Raw genomic sequence first — 19,342 nt, 5'->3', positions numbered from 1 at the left:
AATTTGGTTTGTTTTTCTGAGAGCTTTAAATATGACATACGGTTGAAACTGGGACATGCAGTAGAAAACTATAGTGATTATTCTTAATAATGATATATTCTATTAAAACTATTAGAAATGTTAACATGTTTTTTATAGCACAAAGCACATTTTATGATATTGTATTATAATATTATCTATATTCTAATAACGGACTAGGAAATGATGAACAAGGCTTGAGCTGCAATTCCCGATTGTTTTCTTTATGAAATAATCTGCTGATTATTTTTGTATGTTATCAATTCATCGTTCAGTCAGAAAATAGGGGAAAAGGTCTATCCCAGTTTCTAAAAGTCCACGGTGATGTTTTTAAAAGTCTTGTTTAGTCAGTCCGAAACCCAAATATATTCTATTTAATAAGAGCAAAACCGCTTTTCTGATAATATTCTTGAAAAACTACTTACAATGAATCTTGTTGATTAGTATTCTGTCAGTCAATTTAAGTCATCACGATATTGCTATATGAGAATACAATGTATGGGTATACAATAAACTACAGTAATTGCAAAGCTAATACAAGGTAAAGTGCATGAAGGAACCTGTGAGCATGAACTCCATGGTTATCTTCTTTAAAGTCACAAGACAACATTGTGTTGAGTCTATGCATCTATTCAAGGAAGAAGGTCACGTTATTATGTGTGGGGACTAGTGTCAAGAGTAACCTGTGGTTCTCAGTGACTCATTTTAATCACATAATCTTGAGCACAAGTTTCAGCGGTATTTCCCGTCCACCTCACCTATATTTGCTGTAAAGGGCAAAGTCCACATTGAAATGTCCGTATGCATTGTGTTGGTTCTTAACACTGAGACACAATGTCTGCACATATTAAGAGCACAAGAGGAATCGGATCACCTGTGATTGGTTGTTATATTTTCTGAGTGGATATGCAGGTTCTTGCTATCTTCATGGTTTATTGCACCTGTGGTAAGTTGTTTAGGATAAAAGCGTAATTTAAATAAAATGTTATGTGATTGAGTTGATGTTTGGATCCTGTTATTGTTATTGGACTCAGTACTCATCACAGTTAGTGCAGCTGATGAAGGTTATAAAGGCAGTGTTACTTTCTAATAAATAAACCTTTATAAAATAGGTTTCAAACTGTAACTAACGGTTTCTGACACTACTTACTATCTTTAATAATCTGCACACAGGATGTGTCTATGAATAGATTACCCACCATTTTTGGCAGACCTGAACATTTTCCTTAATTATTGCTTATTGATGATCATTATGAAACATTAATACCACCATTGCTACAACTGTATAAAACCATTTTAGAACATTTCACAACTCAAGCAGCTAATTGGAAAGTTGCTGAAGTACCTCTGCAGCCGCTAGGTGCGCTATAGATTTCAGTAATTGTCATGTTGACCTTTTTGTCAAAAGGTTTATTTTATAAATGCAGTTGTTTTGGCTCATAACCAGGATTGTCTTCGTCGCTGAGAGCTTGCTGTCAGAAATGTACTTGTTTTATTGTTTTAGTTTCTTGAGGTCCGTGTTTGAGTCGATGCCATCTTAAATTCACTCACCAGACATGATCCTCAGCAAAATGACTCTTCTGAAGTGTATCTTTCTAAATGCCTTTGACTTGATACTGTTGATACCTAGAGTCCACCTGCTGAAAACAGCTGCTTGTCTTTTCTTCAGGATCTTTATTCATTGATCCATTCTGGAGGCCCGCCCAGACACTTATCTGTCCTCTAAACACTGCATTTCATTGTGCATCTGTCTCCTGTGTTCAAAGGCTACACTGATGAAACCACATGCAGTGTGATAAAACTGAAATGACAGGCTAATCTTCAAAGAAAATCTAAATCCATTAGCGTCCACTTGGCTTTAAATTACATATGCGGTTCAGTTGATACTCTGATTAATGGTAGAACATTCTCTGCACACACACACGCACACGCACACAGAGACAGACAGACAGACACTTTCAGAGGATTCCCTTCTCTCCATTATCCTGGAAGTGCAGCGAAAGTGCAGTAAAATGTGGCAGGCAGCAGTTAACCAGGAATGAGTGCCATGAAATATTCAGCCATGTTGGTGAAAGAGAGGGAGCTGTATATTACCTGAACGTCTCTCTCTGTGCAGAAGATGCAGAGGCCACAACCGAAATTGGGTTAATCAGATCAAGCCTCCATTTAAAAACGTCTCCTGTCTTGTTCTTAGCTTGTCGTGGGCAACACATAACGCACTGAAAAACAGAAGGTTTGAAAGATGCACGTCATAAAAGATCACAAAGAATACTTCATTTTGATATCTTAGTTTTATCTGTTGATGATCGCTGACAGCGTTCTTTTGAGAACTGTTTCCACATCTTTTTTCCTGAGATTTCAGATACTCTCCACTGAATATGTGCATGTTTTTCCAGCTTCCAGACTGCCTTCACGTGAACCGTCTCACAGTTTTCATCATAAGCCCAAACAATGCCAGATCTGTGGTGTAGAAGGCAAACTGGCTTGAAATGTCTGTTTCTGGCAAATGAATGATCTTGTATCACTCTGCAGACATTGGAAGAGTTGGTTATGTTGAATATTTAGGGAGAAGCTTGCGTCACACAGACTGCACCTCTCCTGAATATAATTAATCACATTAAGAAACGTGATGATTTATTTAAGATGCATTGAGGTAACTGCGTGTAGAAGGGACATAGGAGGAGTTGAAGTAGATACACATTTAGAAATGCATTTGGATTATGTGGTATGTTGAAATGTTTACAATGTTGCTTTTATGAATATTAACAAACACATTTTCTCTTAATCCATTTAACACAGTTGTACAGCTCATCTGGAGCCGCAGGGCATTTCCCCAGTTTGTGCGGTTGATTATCCGACCATGAAATTAAATGGAATGAGAAACCGTCCTATACTTGGCTTTGTGACTAAATACCTGCAAGACCAACAGCATTCCCATCAGCTTTGGCTGCTAATTAGCACATGTAAGGACTCATCCGGGAGCTAAGATGATTAAAATGGTAAACAGAAATATACCTGCTTTCATCAGCATTTTAGCTTTGGCATTGTTGCTGACTAGCATTTAGCTCAAAACCCCACCATGACTAATTTGCAGCTTGGCTGTAGATTATCATGCCTTGTGAGGAACAATCCCACATTTTACTCCAAATTATTCCCCTTCGACAGACAGATTTTGAGTTGTGCAACATTTATTTCGGGTATGCTTTCAGGTTTGTCTCTAAATTATTTGCATTATATGAAAAAAGAAAGGCTGAAATTATGAAAATTGTACTTTTAATCAAGACTCTTTGTCTGTCAGGCTCCACCGGCTTTAGACTTCAAAGCTTAGGAAATGGGGTAGGATTATTTTTGGTGATGCAATTTTAATGTGCATTTCATAACACATCATTAAATAATAAAGCAATTTCCCAGAAAATATAATTTTAACGCAACAGTGCCCACAGTACGACTGCTGTGTTTCATCTGCACAGGAGAACCGTCTTTCTCTTTTGCATTTCTCACATGAGGTTGTTAAAAGCTGTGCAGTGACTGAAAAACAACGCTTTCAGAAGACTTAACTTGCATGGAAGTCATCACTGAACACCTGATTTTACTTTCCTGCTCCATCTCCCCAAATCTGCTTTCCCCTTCCGTTAGTCTTTTATTCCGACAGTCACACCCACAAACAAATCTTCCATTTTCCGTCTTTAGATCCGTGCTCTCTCTCTGCTGGGCTGTGGCAGCCTTTTCCTGAGCTGCCCTTTCCTCTTAATGAGTGGGAAACGACACAAACAACCCATCAATGAAGCAGCATACAGATAAGGCTGAGTTCAGTGAAGGTGAAAGGAACAAAAAGTGGAAGGAGTGCTGGGTCGTATAAGAGAGGACAGCTGACAGGAAAGCTAAGGTTTTTAGAGGCACTAACTCTGTTGGTTTGTTTTTCCTATTTTCTGCTCCATTGAACGCTGCGGGGAACTATGGAGGCCTGCAGGCTTAATAAGTCATTACTGGTGACGGCTCCTGAGAGAGCTGTTATCTTACGGTGGCTCTGACATGCTCCATGGCTGTAAGGGCAGCATTTTAAATATTAGTAGTGGTTCAGAGGAATAGCTTTCCCCCACTGCTGAATGGCAACATTACAGCAACGTGTGTTTTCAAGATTTGATTCATAAATGTTTCCACACGGTTCCCCTTTCTTTCTACACCTGCCAGCCGATTAGTGCCGAACATTGAGGATTTCAAATTGTTGTTTTAGAAATTCCAAACGCACTTTAGTTGAAGCATATTCACATTAAGTATATTCAAATGTTTTGTAACTTCCTGAAATCAAAGGTGTGGATGTGAGACCCTAAGCAGGATTTGAACTTAAGCTCTCCTTTTTCCACACCATGAATGCCTTGCAGGAGAGACTCTCAGAAAGTGTGTGATGTTAATCCCATTTGAGCAACACAAGTAAATGACAGCCACATCTCAGACACGTAAACGAGTTGTTTTTAAGCAAACCTTTACAAAGTGACCTTCTCTTGTGCTATAACACTCATCTCCAGTCCAAGCATGAAATATGTGTTAGACAGCCAGTCTAGAGATTAGATCAAAGGATTGGCTGCTGTTCCTGTGGATCTGTCTCTCAGCTGCAGCCTGACATCTCCACCCTCCCTGTAGACTCATAATCACAGACAAAAGGCCAAATCTGGCGAGGACAGAATGCTAGTCACCGTTATGCAAAGTCTCCGGCTTGACGCAGGTGAGTTATTCACATCGCTGTCCAAAGTCACCTCATTACCTTTCGAGCAAGCCAACTAATTAAGGTTTCAAATTGGATTCTGATTGACACCATTTCAATGATGGTGGCTGTGTTTTAGAAGAGTTATTGACATGCGGAGGGTCCGGAGGATAAAGAGGAGTGTTTGCAGACAGCTCCTCGCCTGATTGGCAATGACACGTCTGACAGGTCTGCAGAGAGGTTATTGCAGAGTGTGTGTGTGTGTGTGTGTGTGTGTGTGTGTGTGTGTGTGTGTGTGTGTGTGTGTGTGTGTGTGTGTGTGTGTGTGTGTGTGTGTGTGTGTGTGTGTGTGTGTGTGTGTGTGTGTGTGTGTGTGTGTGTGTGTGTGTGTGTGTGTGTGTGTGTGTGTGTGTGTGTGTGTGTGTGTGTGTGTGTGTGTGTGTGTGTGTGTGTGTGTGTGTGTGTGTGTGTGTGTGTGTGTGTGTGTGTGTGTGTGTGTGTGTGTGTGTGTGTGTGTGTGTGTGTGTGTGTGACCACTTTTAGTGAAAAGTACACGCAGGCAGGGATACTTTCCGCTCAGACAAACACGTCATGTATCATTGAACTCGTTGCCTCCTCCATCCCAGTGTCTCTTTCTGGAAACCTCTCCTGTCTCCTCCATCGTGCCAGATCTCATCTCCAGCTCCCTGTGAAGAGCATGTCCGCCCATTGATTATACCTCGCTGTGAACACTGCTCTCACATCCGATATCAGGAAGAGGATTACATGCAGGCAGATACACGGTTGAACAGGATGGGTCCTATTTGCTTCAATGCCTTTAAATGGAGATACGCTGTGTGTGCTGGAAACCTTTCCTAAGCATAACATCATCATTCTTTGTTAGAATTTGCACAGCACTCTGTTGTAAAAGACACAAAGCAGCTTGCTTACAGTTTTATAATAAAGCTCTTAGACTGATGGCCTTTATGTGAAGAAGTCCATCTTGAGAGTGTTGTGCTTCATCTCTTCCTCTTACTTAAAGAAAGCTATTGAATTTGATGTCTGCTGAGCTTTGCTAGGCTTTGATCATCGCTACATCTGTCATTGTCGTGATGTTCCCCCCTGGAGTAAAGCCATTTAGCCCCTGCCTGGCTTCAAAGTCCAGTTTATCTGCTGTCTTGTGGGATTCTTCCTTCTTTTCCTGCTTTTTCATGAATGGATGGTTTTATGTTTATATGAAAAGGAAAAATATTAAAGAAAATATTTCAAATCAGATCACTAGCAGGAAAGGGGTAGGAATGCAACCCAAAGCAACTGATGTTATCGCTTAAATGAAACAATAACATATTAAAGCTACAAATATATATTGTTTTATTTTAAAGTAGGATCAAATGTGAAAGGCTGTATCAATAAATCCCATTAAAAGATCACAATGTGTTGTCAGCTCTCCCCAATGCAGTCTCTTAACACTGCAGAATCTATAACTATACATTTTTGGTTAAAGGCTCAGTAAATTATGCTAAATAATTCCAACTAAAGCGGCTCTGCACTTTAGTTTGGCATCAGGGACTCTTTTTAAATATGCAGATTAATAGACATGTGGCGGTCTACTGGGTATTAACTGCTGCATATGTTTTTTTTAATGGTTTTTGGAAGACAATGGAGCAATCAGAGAAATAAGCTCCACAGACATCACTTGTTTGCGGCATCAATTCATTTTGGGTTCTGGTCTTTTAATGGGAGTTGTGAACAATAGGAACAATGAAGAACACCACCAGACTTACCCTTTAATTAACTTGAATGACATCCTCTTTGCATCCAGCTCTTCCATATCTTTCAGGAGGATGTTATCATGACATGAATGTTGATGCGATGAGTATGCGAGTAAATTATACAGGTGGTAATTATGGTAACTCCCACATGGCTTGAATGAGGCATATGCATGGATATTGGGTGTTGATTAGAGTCCCGAAATCAGCCCCTTCTTGACACACAACATCAGTATACGTTATATTCTATTGCGTTTACCATGCATCATTCATATTTTCTACACTTAATGCATTTCTGAATATATGGATCAGAGGCTGTGTTGGCTGGCTGCAGCCACAGAAGGAGGTCGGGCAGAGCTGAGGTGACCTGCTGTTTAATGGTCACCAGAGACGCTCTCTGCCACTCATCATCCCTGTCTGCTGCCGCCTCACATCAATGATTCACAGCATCCTCGGGGGATTCAGGGGTTATAAATTAGAACAAAGGAGGAGATGCATGGTGCATTAAGGACTGTAGTTCCTTCTTAAGAAAACCATCTAAGTTTAATTTGTGTTACTGTTACATAGAACTGCAATTTGTATAATTTATTAATAATCTCGACTTGCGCGCACTGTTGCTGCCTTTGTCAACATTTTGTGGAAGAGAACATGCTCGAAAACTTATCTGGAAAAGCCTCAGCCTCCCAGGAGATAAAGAATGTGCTGATATAAGGTGAAAGAGCTACCCTATGATTTATTCACTTCCAGACTAAAAAGATATCCGCTGCCCCTCGCTGAAATAACAAGGCGAGAGCTAAAGAGAGGCTGGTGAATTTTCCATATTAAAAGGCATGTGGGTGACCCACATTTCTGCAGAAATACACCATATCGTTTCTCTCGACCTCATTCATCCCACTTCCACTCTTTCACAGGAAGATTGAGTATAGTAACTGCATTTCCACAGAGAAAAAGTTGTGTGGTATACCGGTGACTTGTTGCTGCCTTTCTGCCGCAATGACACATTTAAGTCCAGGAGTGAAGGGTGAACAAGAAGGAGAAATATGAGCTGAGGAGTGTGCATGGTGTTGAGGGATAAGTTGGGGGAAAATGCACAGTTGTATCTAGGGCTCCGTCCGTCCGTCCGTCCGTCTATCTGGTACATCCACTCAACCTTTAAAAGTTGCGGGGGCGGGAGGCGTGTACATCTTGGATAGGTCGCCAGTCAAATACAGAGCTGAAACATAGATAACTATTAACATTCACAACTATGGACAATTTAACTATAGTTAATTTGCCACTTGCAATTATAATTGCTTGCAAATCTGGCAAAATTATATATATATCAGATACCAAGGTTATGATCCTGTACTTTGTTGTATACTGTGATACTCGCAATTATTGCTGCATTAGAGGAAGAAAATATAGAAAGATAACTATTTCTACATCAGAACAGTTTGATCTGCATGTATCACAGTCCCTGCACAGCACTATTATACATGCACTGCACTCAAAGAAATTAACATTTACATCCATAAAAACATACAATTAAAGAGCTGGCAGGAGTCTTCGAGTAAACAAAGTCAATAAAATATTTCAAGGCAGAGTTCCCCTATACATTTTTACTACTATAAATAAAAAATGTATAGATTCCTTTTGAGAATGAATCAATAGAGTAGCACAAAAGTTAATATTGCGATACAATACATTTATTGATTTTCCTTCCACCTCTACAATTAATTGAACCTGCATGTCTCTGGACTGTGCTAGAAAGCCGGAGAAAACCCACACAGGGGAAAGGATATACACGATGTTCCTGTTTGTTTCTTAACCTAATGACATAGTGGGATGAGGGCGTATATTGAAAATGATATTGAGTTATGTGGAACTTAATGCCCAAATAACCAAATCACAATCCCAAAGACTTCCAGTTAAACCAGAGTTCCAGTTAGCAGCCACACCAGCTTTAAGAGGGCTTACCGTCACCGCTTTTACATGTATTATATTACAATTTCAATACAAAACAAGATAACAAAGAGCTGAAGAGACAGATGTTTGTTGTTAAAGCACAGGAGTGCTGATTGCTAGAGGGAGAAATGTTTCCAAGTCATGTTGAGATTCAAAAGTGCTGCACTTTATGATAATAATACAAATAATAATAATTTTAAAGCCTCATTGAACTGCAGAGTGCATCATCCCAAGCCAAACATAACCGGGTGTATGAAGCACAGTGTTGCAATGCCAGAACATAATAAAGTGAAATGAGTCATCTTACAGTGTTTTCCTCTTGAAGCGCTTTACATTTGAAGGTTTTCCTTCTAGCTGAGAATGAGATTAGTGAACTGAAGGACAGAAGCTTTTGTGAAGTGCAGCCATCGTGTGACCTTGGTTTCTGAAAGTGTTTCTGATCCTTTGTTTTCCCAATAATTAATGGATTATCCCAAGTACATTTCTCATTCATGTCTACTGTGCTTCACTGCCAAGTGGAGCTCCGCTTCTCCCAGCACACATGTGGTCTTTAATTGGCAGATTGATTCTGCTGTCCGACCACCTGCAGGAAACACCAGACCGGCTGGTGGTAAAATGCCAGAGTTACGAAACACAGAGCACACCACATGTGGCTCTGGCCAGATGTCCTGGGAGGAGAACTGACTCAGTGACAAACGATCCATTATAGGTTTGAAAGATGTTCTGGAAAAGAGAGAAACCTTCCCTGACTGTTAAGAAAGCAAAATGAGTCACTGTGCTTTCCTCTGGGCTCAGTATTAGTGCAGAGCTGAAGTGTGAGTGTGTTTCCTCTGCACAGAAGCCAGAGTTGAACCGCCTGGTGTTTGCTCAGGGCAGAGAGCGGGAATGTGTGCAGTGTGTGCTCAGGGAGGACTGAGAGGGACACACGCCTACTGCAGCACAATACAAACTCTGAGATACTGTTGTGCTCTCTCAACATGACTGTTGTATGAGAGATGCTCAGATAAATATTAGTTTTGCTTTATAGATGTTGTTGACCAAGTCAGCCGTACGTCAGCACAGCAGTATCGGGTGGCACAGTTGCTTGGCTGCCAGGATCTTCTGTGTGGTTTTAGCTTTCTGCTTTACATACTCAACTACTTTCCAGTTTATTAAACCTGCAATTCAAACCAATGCAGTGCAATACACTTCCTAGCCTCAGGAAGGTTATCATTTCATTTGTGTTGTTGATTCAAATATATGCTTATTATTATGCGTAATGTTTTTCATGTTATACCCTAAAATAAGATCTTTTTTATCATAGTTATATGAATACGGGCCAACTAAATAATTGATTTACAAATATCTTCAACAGCTTTCTTAAAAAAGTTTCACCTGACATTATAATTAAGTGCACCTAATAAACTGGCAAATTGTATATTTACATTTGATTTGAATATATCTTAAAACATTTAAGATTAATCTTACATTTCAATCCAGGTTGTGTACTGACTTTTGATCTTTGAAGTGATATTGTGTTATATTTGTGGTACAGAGTGTTTTTCTGAGGACAACTGGCAGTCCAGTGAGTAAGTCACAGTATCATTATGTCAAACAATAAACATTGCAGGTCAGAAAGACAGAATATAAGAAAGCTACAAATTACACCAAAGGTAGGTATTTTAGCTTCTCTGGCTCTAAGGTCAGTCCTCCATCACTGCTGTCCTAGTTATAATATCTCAAGATGTACAGAAGTAATTGGCACTGCATTTTTAGAGGGATTTATTCTCCTTCCACCATAAGTTTGACATTTGTGGTTAAGAGTGAAACGTTATTCATAGATCCATCCAGTGCCAACATCAAGTCAAAAGTGTCCACTATTACCAAGTACCTACTAAATGAGTCACCCTTTCAGCCTCAGCTGCATGTTATGATTAGTGCTAATTGCGAATGTGAAAGCTAACAGTGAAATAAGATGATAGGGAACCTCAGCATGTAAGCATTGTCATTGTGATTGTTTTAGCATGCTGACATTAGCATTCAGCATTGCTCTGGCCCAATGTGCCTGACAGAGCTGCATCTGTTCTGTATATCATTTGTATTTTTTCTATTAAATCCCCATCTAAAGCAAAAGGTGAAGCAACATTTTTTCATTGGCTACAATGCAGCTGCAGTTGAGTTTAAAATGCCATAATCGCTGATGTCATGGTGTGCTTTTGGTTGCACATGAAGCTGAGATGAAGTCTGCCGGTTCGTTAGTGCTAATTCATGTAAAGCGAGAAGAAAGGACGAGGATGAAAGGGACAGTAATGAATACGGACTGAAGGAGGCTGGTGTGGGCTTATGCATATCCCTCCACTCCATTCAATTTTTATTTCCTGACTTCATCAGCACAAGCTCTTGCAGAATTGTGTCCCTCAGTGGCTCATATAACCCCATGTTTATTACTTTCCGATCTTCATGGTCGATTTTTATAGACGGCACGGAAAGCCATTTTTGTGCCAATCAGGTTATTCACTGCAGTGCACTTGATCAGGCACTGCAGCTAGATTGATAATTGACTCTGTGTCGGTGTGTGTTCATGTGTAGCATTCAAATCAAATCATTTATCTGACTTAAAGGGGCATCAGGGACACTTAGCAATTCTCCAGCACAGCTACAGTAGGACTAACATTTCATTTCACACTGTTCCCTATGGCGAATTTGTCATAATACAGGCAGCTGTATCTAATGTTATAGAGATATTAAATATAAGGTGGTTTAATCCCCAGCTCCTCCTGTCCATATGTGCTTTTATTAGATATTGAACTACAAACGGTTTAAAATGTGTCTCTGCACTTATCAGAAACAGAAACGCCTTGAGCTAAATGTTAAATGTTTTGCTGGACATTTTAAATATTCTTCACACGTACCTGGCGGGTGTCTACTGGGCTCCAGTCCTGAATGTTTTTCTCAAAAGTTTATAATCTTTTAGATCCTTCAACTTTATTCCCCCATCAGCCTCTCAGGAAATATTTCCATCTATGTCCGCCCTCATCATGGTCACGTTGGGTTGTTTTATGCTTCTACTGCTGCTCCATCTAACTGATAGTTGTTAATATATTTAGTCTAGACCAGAGTTGAGGATAGACATACTGACATTTCCATCCCTACAGCCTCGCCACTCGTATAGCTAAAATGTCAGACTCTTTCGAGCAAAAGTCTCCAAATCCCAATTAATATTATGTGGATGTGTGCTTTGGCACGCAGGTGTGCAGGTAATTAGAACAAGTCTAGTCATTAAATGAGGAAAAGATAGATCTCTGCAATGAGAAGCTGAGACATGTGGGTGTTGTGCTCTGAATGTCAGGCTTGGAGTCTAATTGTGTGCTTGTTAAGCTTCTGTGGAGCTTTTAAATGTCCACTAATTATTTGCTTCCTCATGAAATCCTGTCAATCATTTTTGTATTATAATAATTGTATTTTTAACGCTGGCATAAAAAAAGCAATTTAATAATGCCAGCCAAGTTTTACTAGCTTTTTTCTTGTGTCTGTTGTCATATAGGCTTCCTGAGAGGGGTCCCCTCTAGTCAGCCTGAAGAAACAGAAGACCAGAGGAGATCACACTGAAACACTGGAGGGACAAAGTTCAGACCATGCCAGTGATCCAATCTCAAGCCGAAAATTACTGAAAGCGTTTTCCAGCATAATGTAGTTCTCTCTAAACCTCCTCAATGCAACATCTTTGCTCGGCTGATTTCACCGGCAGCGTGTAGACTGAAGGACCAATGGAGCAGGTCGGGGAGGATCTGAACCTCTCCTATCTGCTGGAACATGAGAGAGACATGATCCTGAAGGTGCTGCAGAAAGATGAGAAATTGAGGAAGCGTGAGGAGAAGAGGATAAGGTAAGTACTTCAGCATCACCTTTTAAACTGTTCATCTCACTCAGTTTCCTTAATGCCCCTTCTTCCTTTCTTTCCCTCAGAAAGCTGAAAAATGAGTTGCTGGAAATCAAACGAAAAGGGTCCCGTCGGCAACAGGAGCTCGGGGAGCGAGAGTGCGCTCGCTGTCTCAAGAGTTTGGGACTTATCTTTGACCGTGGGGATCTCTGCGAGGAGTGTCAGCTGCGCGTCTGCAATGACTGCCGGGTTTCAATTCCGAAAGCACGCCAGTGGAGGTGTAGCATTTGTGCCAAGATTTCGTAAGTGCCATGCCCGCCAAGGACCAGAACAGCTTAGTGTTTAGAAGAGGAATGGACTCCAGATGGCTAGCATCAGATAGTTAACGACACACTGTCTCCATTTGTCTGTGAGGGCCTTGGGTGTTTCAGGGCTGCCATCTTCTACATGGCTTTAAAGAATAATCCACCAAACTAAACATATTGTTTGTGGTGTCTGTTAAAATACCATCAATCCCGGAAGTAGCAGAGATGGAAATTCATTCTTTGCAGCCAGTAGCCTATACAACAAATACACTATGTCTACAAGATGTTTTTGAGTCTGTAAGTGCAAGAAGTAAAACTTTGTTAAACTTTGGCTCTCCTGCTCATAGCATGCAAATGTTTTAGCTCTATACACCTACACAAGAAACCTAGGGCTAAAGAACATATGCAGAAAAATCATCCATCCATTTCCATGTTGTTATCCAGGAGAAAGTCATGATTAATGATATTACATTACATTACGCTTTTATCCAAAGCGACTTACAATAAGTGCGTTCGACCAACAAAATACAAACTTGAAGAAAACAGAATCATATAAGTACATCAGGTTTCATAGAGCACAAACATTTCAAGTGCTACTCAACTGGCTTTAGGTAAGCCAGTCCTTTATTAGTATATAAGTGCTTTGTTAATAGTTCTATCGCTCGAAGTGGAGTCGAAGCTTTCTGCTGTCCTGATGTCAATGGGGAGCTCATTCCACCATTTAGGATATGATTAGGAATTAATGTAGCACACAGCTGGTGAGTTCTGATAATATTGTGATGTTAAGACCTGCGTAAGAGATAAATGCTATATTACCTACTGGTTTTCCTTCATATCTTTTGTTATAACGGTGAAACGGGTATTCAATTGTATTCTACATGCTTGTAAAAAAACTCAATAGGTGCGTTCACACCGCAGTACTTTTCCCACTTTAGTTACGATATAGTTCCGAAATGTTGCGTTCACACCAAAAAGAGCCGGAACTAAAATGAGTTAATGAGAACCTTTTCACACCCTTTTCCGTCCCTGCTAGAGAGCAGGGACTTTCGTGGGAGAAAAAGGTTCCTATGTCTGATTGGCTGGGCGGATTGCAAACCACGCTCCGTAAAACTCCCAACAAGTTTTGTGAAGCCGCAATTTTATTATCCTCGCATTAGCATTATTAGCATTAGCCCAGCGCAGAAACGCAGAGAGACTAATTTATGGCAAAATAAAACATGGGAGCGGTGGAGATGAGGAGGTGTCGGCGTTCTAGCGATTTACTCGGAAGGCTTCAGTAGAAGCTGCTGGGACTCCGGGGACTTCCGGCCGGGGACTTTGGGCGGCAGTATACACCGTGAAGTGGTTTGCGGCCTCCCAGTAAACCCAAAGCAGAAGAAGAAGAAGTGACGTCAGCGGCTTTATTTGCCTAATCCTCCCCCAGGGATTTATTCCGGTGTGAACGCGATCTGTACTTAGTTCATGAGAACTAAAGAGTTCTCATGAACTAAGTTCTCATGAACCTTTGTGGGAAAAGTGCTGCGGTGTGAATGCGCCTATTGTAGTCTTTTTTTTAACTTATTGAACACATATCCCAAGTAATTTACTGATTTATGATATCCCAACGCTTTGGTATGTTTCGTGTATATTGAGTGAGGCGGGCGTTGCATTTGCAGGGAGCTGAAGGTGGTGACGGGTGAATGGTTCCTGGAGGAGCGGTCAAAGCGCTTCGAGCAGGGAGTGCCGAGCGGTGACGTGATCAAACAGACCATCCTGAGTAGCCCGACCAGTGAGTAACACCTCTAATGCTCTGTTACCCAAACAATAATGATATTTGAAGTAGTGCAGGACATTTTCATTAATGTTTTTGATGTTTTTGATCACCAGTCACAGACATAAAGTCGACAGAAAACCTGTCAGCCACTTCTGAGCCAGAGAAATCCGACACCCCCAAATCCAAAAGAAATGCTGTACTGAACATTGTGGATGGGGCCAGGAGGAAAGGGTAAGCAGTGGAAATACAGAACAAAACGGCTCAATTTATGTTCATGCAAACATATATTCTGAATTAAAATGTTTACTCTCATAAAATATGCAGTAAGATGTAAGCAGAGAGCAGACAGTGTAAAATATACTCAAACTATTATGTGATAGAAATCAGCAGTGTGTTGAGGACTCACTTCAGTACAAAGGCATTAGAACGATCAGCTGGATGTTTATTTGATTTAACAGAGACCCTGAATGCATTTGGAAATACATCTGGCCGAGCAGAACAGCAGTAATTGAATTGTGTAGGCTAGCATTGCTCCTCTTCTCGGCTGCACACTGATGGTTCCTGAAGGCATCACAGTGATTCAGACTGAGAAGCAATATGCACACACAAAATGCATTTTACAACACAAAGTTTAGTTATTGAAATCTGCATTAGAATGAGAATGTGCATCCAAATTCAGAAAAAAGTAGTGATGGACAATCTTGCAGGTATTTGGTCATAATTGATCATATAAAGACATAAAGCTGTATATGCCTGTAACAGAAGTTGTGGCAGTCCATCCCGTAGATATTGGGATTCGTTAGTCAGGACCAAAGTGTTAGACCAACTGATTAACCAACCTTGTCTCTGCAGCATTGTCGGAGTTGACTACAATGTAGAATAACATTTTAGTCATCCGGCTAACTTCAAGAAATAGGAAAAAACGGGAAACAAAACAACCTTCGTGAAAATAATTTAAAACAATTGAGTTAATTTGATTGTACGTTCCTCTTTAACTAGATTTCCTTTTGCTGTTTGTTGAGTTAAGATAAATATACTGAAAATAAAAGACTCTTTTTGTGCGTGTGTGTAGAAGGATGAAGATGGAGAAAAAAGCAAACCGAAAGGCCATGAAGCCGGAGAACGGAGTTGACATCGCCAGTGTCAACACGGTTTTGGATGGAGACGCTCAAAGTGTGCGAAGTGTTTGCTCTGCTCCGAGTCCACGCTCAAACAGGTGTCCATCCCCACGAGTCACAAACAGACATATAATCATTTCAAAGTGTATATTTATTTATTATCAAACACAGTCACACAAAGATCTACTGAGAAATAAATGAAAACAAAACCGAAGACACAAAAGTAATGCCAATGATATCATTGCTGTGTCAGAGCAATTCACTTTAAGCTTTAAACATGATTTTTATACAAATAATCAATCTCTCAGCACTGACACAGTCAGTGTCAATAGAGACTTCACATTTGTGTATTTACTTACTTATTTACATTTGTGTATTTTACTTATCTCAAAACTGGGTGATATCTCTTTGAAAATTAAACACTTCCAGGCCTCAAGGCAAAGCAGTTCAATGACTAAAGAAGAAACAAACATAAAATAAAAATCCAGAGATATCCTTGACAGTTCATGAAAGCTCAATCACATTAAAAAATGTCTTGATTTCTGAGTGCCTTTTATTTAGGCAGCCAAAGAGCATCAGGCAGGTACAACTTCAGTCCTTGATGACTAAAAGTTTCCACTTTAAATGTCTGTGGTGTTAAACTTGTCGATGACAGGTTTCTCTCTGGTTCTCAGGGGCAGTGTGGTGGCCTTGGAGTCCTCGGGGGTTCCCACCATACCCAACAACCTGCGCTCACACACTCCGGACAGATCCTCCACTCCCAGCGACAGCCGGAGGGTCAGGGTCAGCAAATCATACACAAGCACACAAACAACAACACACCAGGGACAACTAGGCAGATTCATTGTTGTTTTAACAGCTTGGGTGTGTTTGATTTGTGTGTGCACACAGCCTGATGGAGCAGAGAGCGTTGCCAGTGTAAACTCCAGTGACAGTGTGCCTGAGACAAAAGCTACCGGCCATGAGAGGAAGGATTCAGGGACCCCGACCATTTCTGTGTCCCGAGCCTCAGTTTCATCAGGTACCTCACTACAGCACACACTCACTTTGTGTTTTTGACTCACCTTGAGCTCCTGCTGTTGCCACACAGCTTCATAGTGCTCAACCATTGTTTTTTTAAATCACTGTTTCGGCTCTTTCCCAGCTCTCTGCTTGCTAACTTGTAAATCTTGTAAAGGACAAAATTCTACTTCTGTCCGGAGCAAATGTCACATCTTCACAAATACCACTATTACATTACTCCACTCTGTCTATCTGCTGCTCTTCTGTTGAACTCTAAAGTATAATCTCTTCCAATTTGTCTCTCATGCCCCTTTCACACCAACGCGTTTTCAGCTCCGGCTCGGAGCTGGAACCTGAAAAGTACCGGTTTTTCCTGTTCACACCGCAAAGGCGCCGCCTCTTAGCTCAGGAATCCGGTTCACTTCCAGCCCCAAAAAATGGTCGGTCTAGAGGCAAGAGCTTCGGAGCTAAGATGCGGCGTCGCTTACGTCTCTCTTACGTCAAGGCGGGGGAAGGGGCATGGGCGGGATCAGCCTCCTGAACAACAACAAAATGCTTGCGTGTGATGTTTGTAAAGTTCCAAGTAAAGTCGTCCCTTGTAAAGTCGTCCGATGCCTGCCTGCCATTTCGTTCCGTAAGAGGATAACCGAAGCGAACAGCGCTTCAATACAATCGGCCATTGTTGTTGTTGTCGATGTGAGGGATTTCCGCGCGGTTTGGATTTTATGAAGCAGGCACGTAAACGGTGACCCTCATGACGCAGCAGCGGCAGCTCTGGGCGGTGTGAACAGAGCGGGAGCAGAAAAGGGAAACCGGAGCTGAACCAGAAAAGCTCCCGCTCGGAGCTAGAAAGAGAAAAGCGCTGGTGTGAAAGCCAGTGCCAGAGCCTTTATCTCTACTAGTAACGGCTCAGGAGTGTGTCGAGTTTTTCTGAAGTGGCTACGATTACTGTGGTTAAAGGTCCACTCACGGCTACAGATGTGTCAGACCTTATTATCCCTATTATAAATACAAAAAATAGTTAATTATAATTAACATAGAAATATGCTACCACAAGCCACACTCATTTAAAGGTCGGGTAGGTAAGTTTCAGAAACCGGCTCGAGATACACTTTTTGTTATATTCCATGGAATGCTCTTAACATCCTGATAGCAATGAATATCTTAAGTGCTTTGACAAGAAATCGTACTTTTTACAGTATTACGGCCTACCTGCCTGTCAGCCTTCCATCGGGGCACAAACTTATCTCGTGCCCTCATTGGTCATGTGCGCGTTCATGTGTGTGTTGGAGGAGGGGCTCTATAAGGAAGTGGCAGATTTTCTCCGGTTGTGTATTTTCAAATTCTAGCGATCTCGAGCCGGTTTCTCAAACTTACCTACCCCACCTTTAATGAATCACTTTATTCAAACATACGATTTTTCTTGCATGTTTGTTTGCTTTGAAGGCTTATTCGACAACCTCAATATAAGCTCTGATTGTACCAGCCCTTAAATCACCATCATCAGCCCCCTGTGGTTAAATGGAAAACAGTTCATCGGTTGGTTTCGGAGGGTGTCATGAGACATAAAGTAATAATTCAGACGGGCCTTTACAAGTATTCATCTGTGTCTCTAGGGTAGGGCTTACATTCTCCATACAGAGGATGATAAGGACACTTTAATCTCTAGCCTCAGACATTGTTTATTTATGAAAAATATTATTCAGATCAGGCATTTTAACACCAATGCTCTAACTGGGCACTTTGACTATATGTTACAAGCTGCATTTCTTGCACATTATATGGAGTGTTATCATGGTCCAGATAACTAGTTATAATCGTTAGTTTCTCCGCTCTCTTTTACTGTCTGTTTGCATTTTGTCTGTGTTTGCCTTCCAGCCCCTCGCTCCCTTCAAACCGCATCTTGGAAACATTTATTTTTCTTCTCTCCTCCTCTGCTTCGCCCCGTCTCCCTCTCTCCTCTCTGCACCAGATCACAGCCGCTCAGAGATGGACCTGTCAGCAGCGGGGTCTGAACCCAGCGAGGACGCCTTCAGTCTCAGGAGCCGCTCCGTCCCCGGCCTAAACGAATCTGTGAGCACCATCATCCCGTCTTTGTCCTTCAGCTGAATCTCTGCACACTGATCACAAATTAGCACATTCACCACAGGACCACAAATCCAGCAGAAGCACACATTCTGTTAGATTGTTCAGTCTCTTTTTGGAGTACATACAGCTACTAAACCATGTGTCCATATCGAGTTCAGGATCTGTGACCTCAAAGTAAAGCATCACATTTGGAGTTGAATGTTAATGTCACTTCAAAGAGCATGAGAAACATCTAAACGTCTGTAGGCTGATAACAGGTGGAGGATTTGATGGTCGGTATAGAGCTGCTTTGTCTTTGTGCTAATTTGCATTCAACGGGCTGGCACTCGCACACATTTTTATATTCACTCATCCATTCATGATCACAGGTTTACTATAAACCCAATGACATTGTGATTTCACGCGACTACACAAATTGCCACACTCTGTCCCGCCTTGTCTGGTTGAATTTATGGGAGCTGGCTGCATCCTCCCACACAGAGCTGCTGTATAACGTACAAAGATACTTTGGCCAGCTTCCCGTACCAACCTCCCCTTTTGATTAAATCTGAATGCTGTCATCCGCAGGAGTTTTCTGATGAGGACGCAGAGGAAGACATCGATGCCCTGATGTCTGCTCACAGCAAGGCTCCCAGCCGGCGCATCAGCAACGCACTCTCATCGGTAAAACCTGTGTTCAAACTAATACAAATGTAAGAGTGTCATAGAAGCCGATTGTATACACTGTATGCCGTATAACAGCAATGTTTCAGGTTCAATTAAGGACTTATATGTCATACCCTCTCTTTCTTCTCTATGTGTACAC

The 19,342-nt window shown here is 41.2% G+C and overlaps 1 protein-coding gene across 3 annotated transcripts in view; it reads left to right on the top strand.

Annotated features, from left to right (window-relative positions):
• sytl5 (synaptotagmin-like 5) overlaps window positions 1-19,342 on the top strand; it is a 33,542-nt gene that overhangs the window by 3,954 nt on the left and 10,246 nt on the right. For 2 of the 3 annotated variants that reach the window (XM_034110622.1, XM_034110620.1), the window contains exons 2-10: window positions 11,936-12,277; window positions 12,358-12,573; window positions 14,232-14,344; window positions 14,443-14,560; window positions 15,402-15,545; window positions 16,122-16,230; window positions 16,339-16,468; window positions 18,422-18,522; window positions 19,105-19,200. In XM_034110622.1, coding sequence (XP_033966513.1) covers window positions 12,159-12,277; window positions 12,358-12,573; window positions 14,232-14,344; window positions 14,443-14,560; window positions 15,402-15,545; window positions 16,122-16,230; window positions 16,339-16,468; window positions 18,422-18,522; window positions 19,105-19,200 — 1,146 coding nt within the window. In that variant the 5' untranslated portion in view covers window positions 11,936-12,158. The remainder of the gene's footprint in view (window positions 1-11,935; window positions 12,278-12,357; window positions 12,574-14,231; window positions 14,345-14,442; window positions 14,561-15,401; window positions 15,546-16,121; window positions 16,231-16,338; window positions 16,469-18,421; window positions 18,523-19,104; window positions 19,201-19,342) is intronic. The other variant, XM_034110621.1, reaches the window with a different exon arrangement.

The sequence above is a fragment of the Pseudochaenichthys georgianus genome, chromosome 21 (genome assembly GCF_902827115.2).
Source record: "Pseudochaenichthys georgianus chromosome 21, fPseGeo1.2, whole genome shotgun sequence".
Taxonomy (NCBI): domain Eukaryota; kingdom Metazoa; phylum Chordata; class Actinopteri; order Perciformes; family Channichthyidae; genus Pseudochaenichthys; species Pseudochaenichthys georgianus.
The sequence above is the reverse complement of the archived record's forward strand: the minus strand, read 5'-3'. Positions and strand labels throughout refer to the sequence as shown.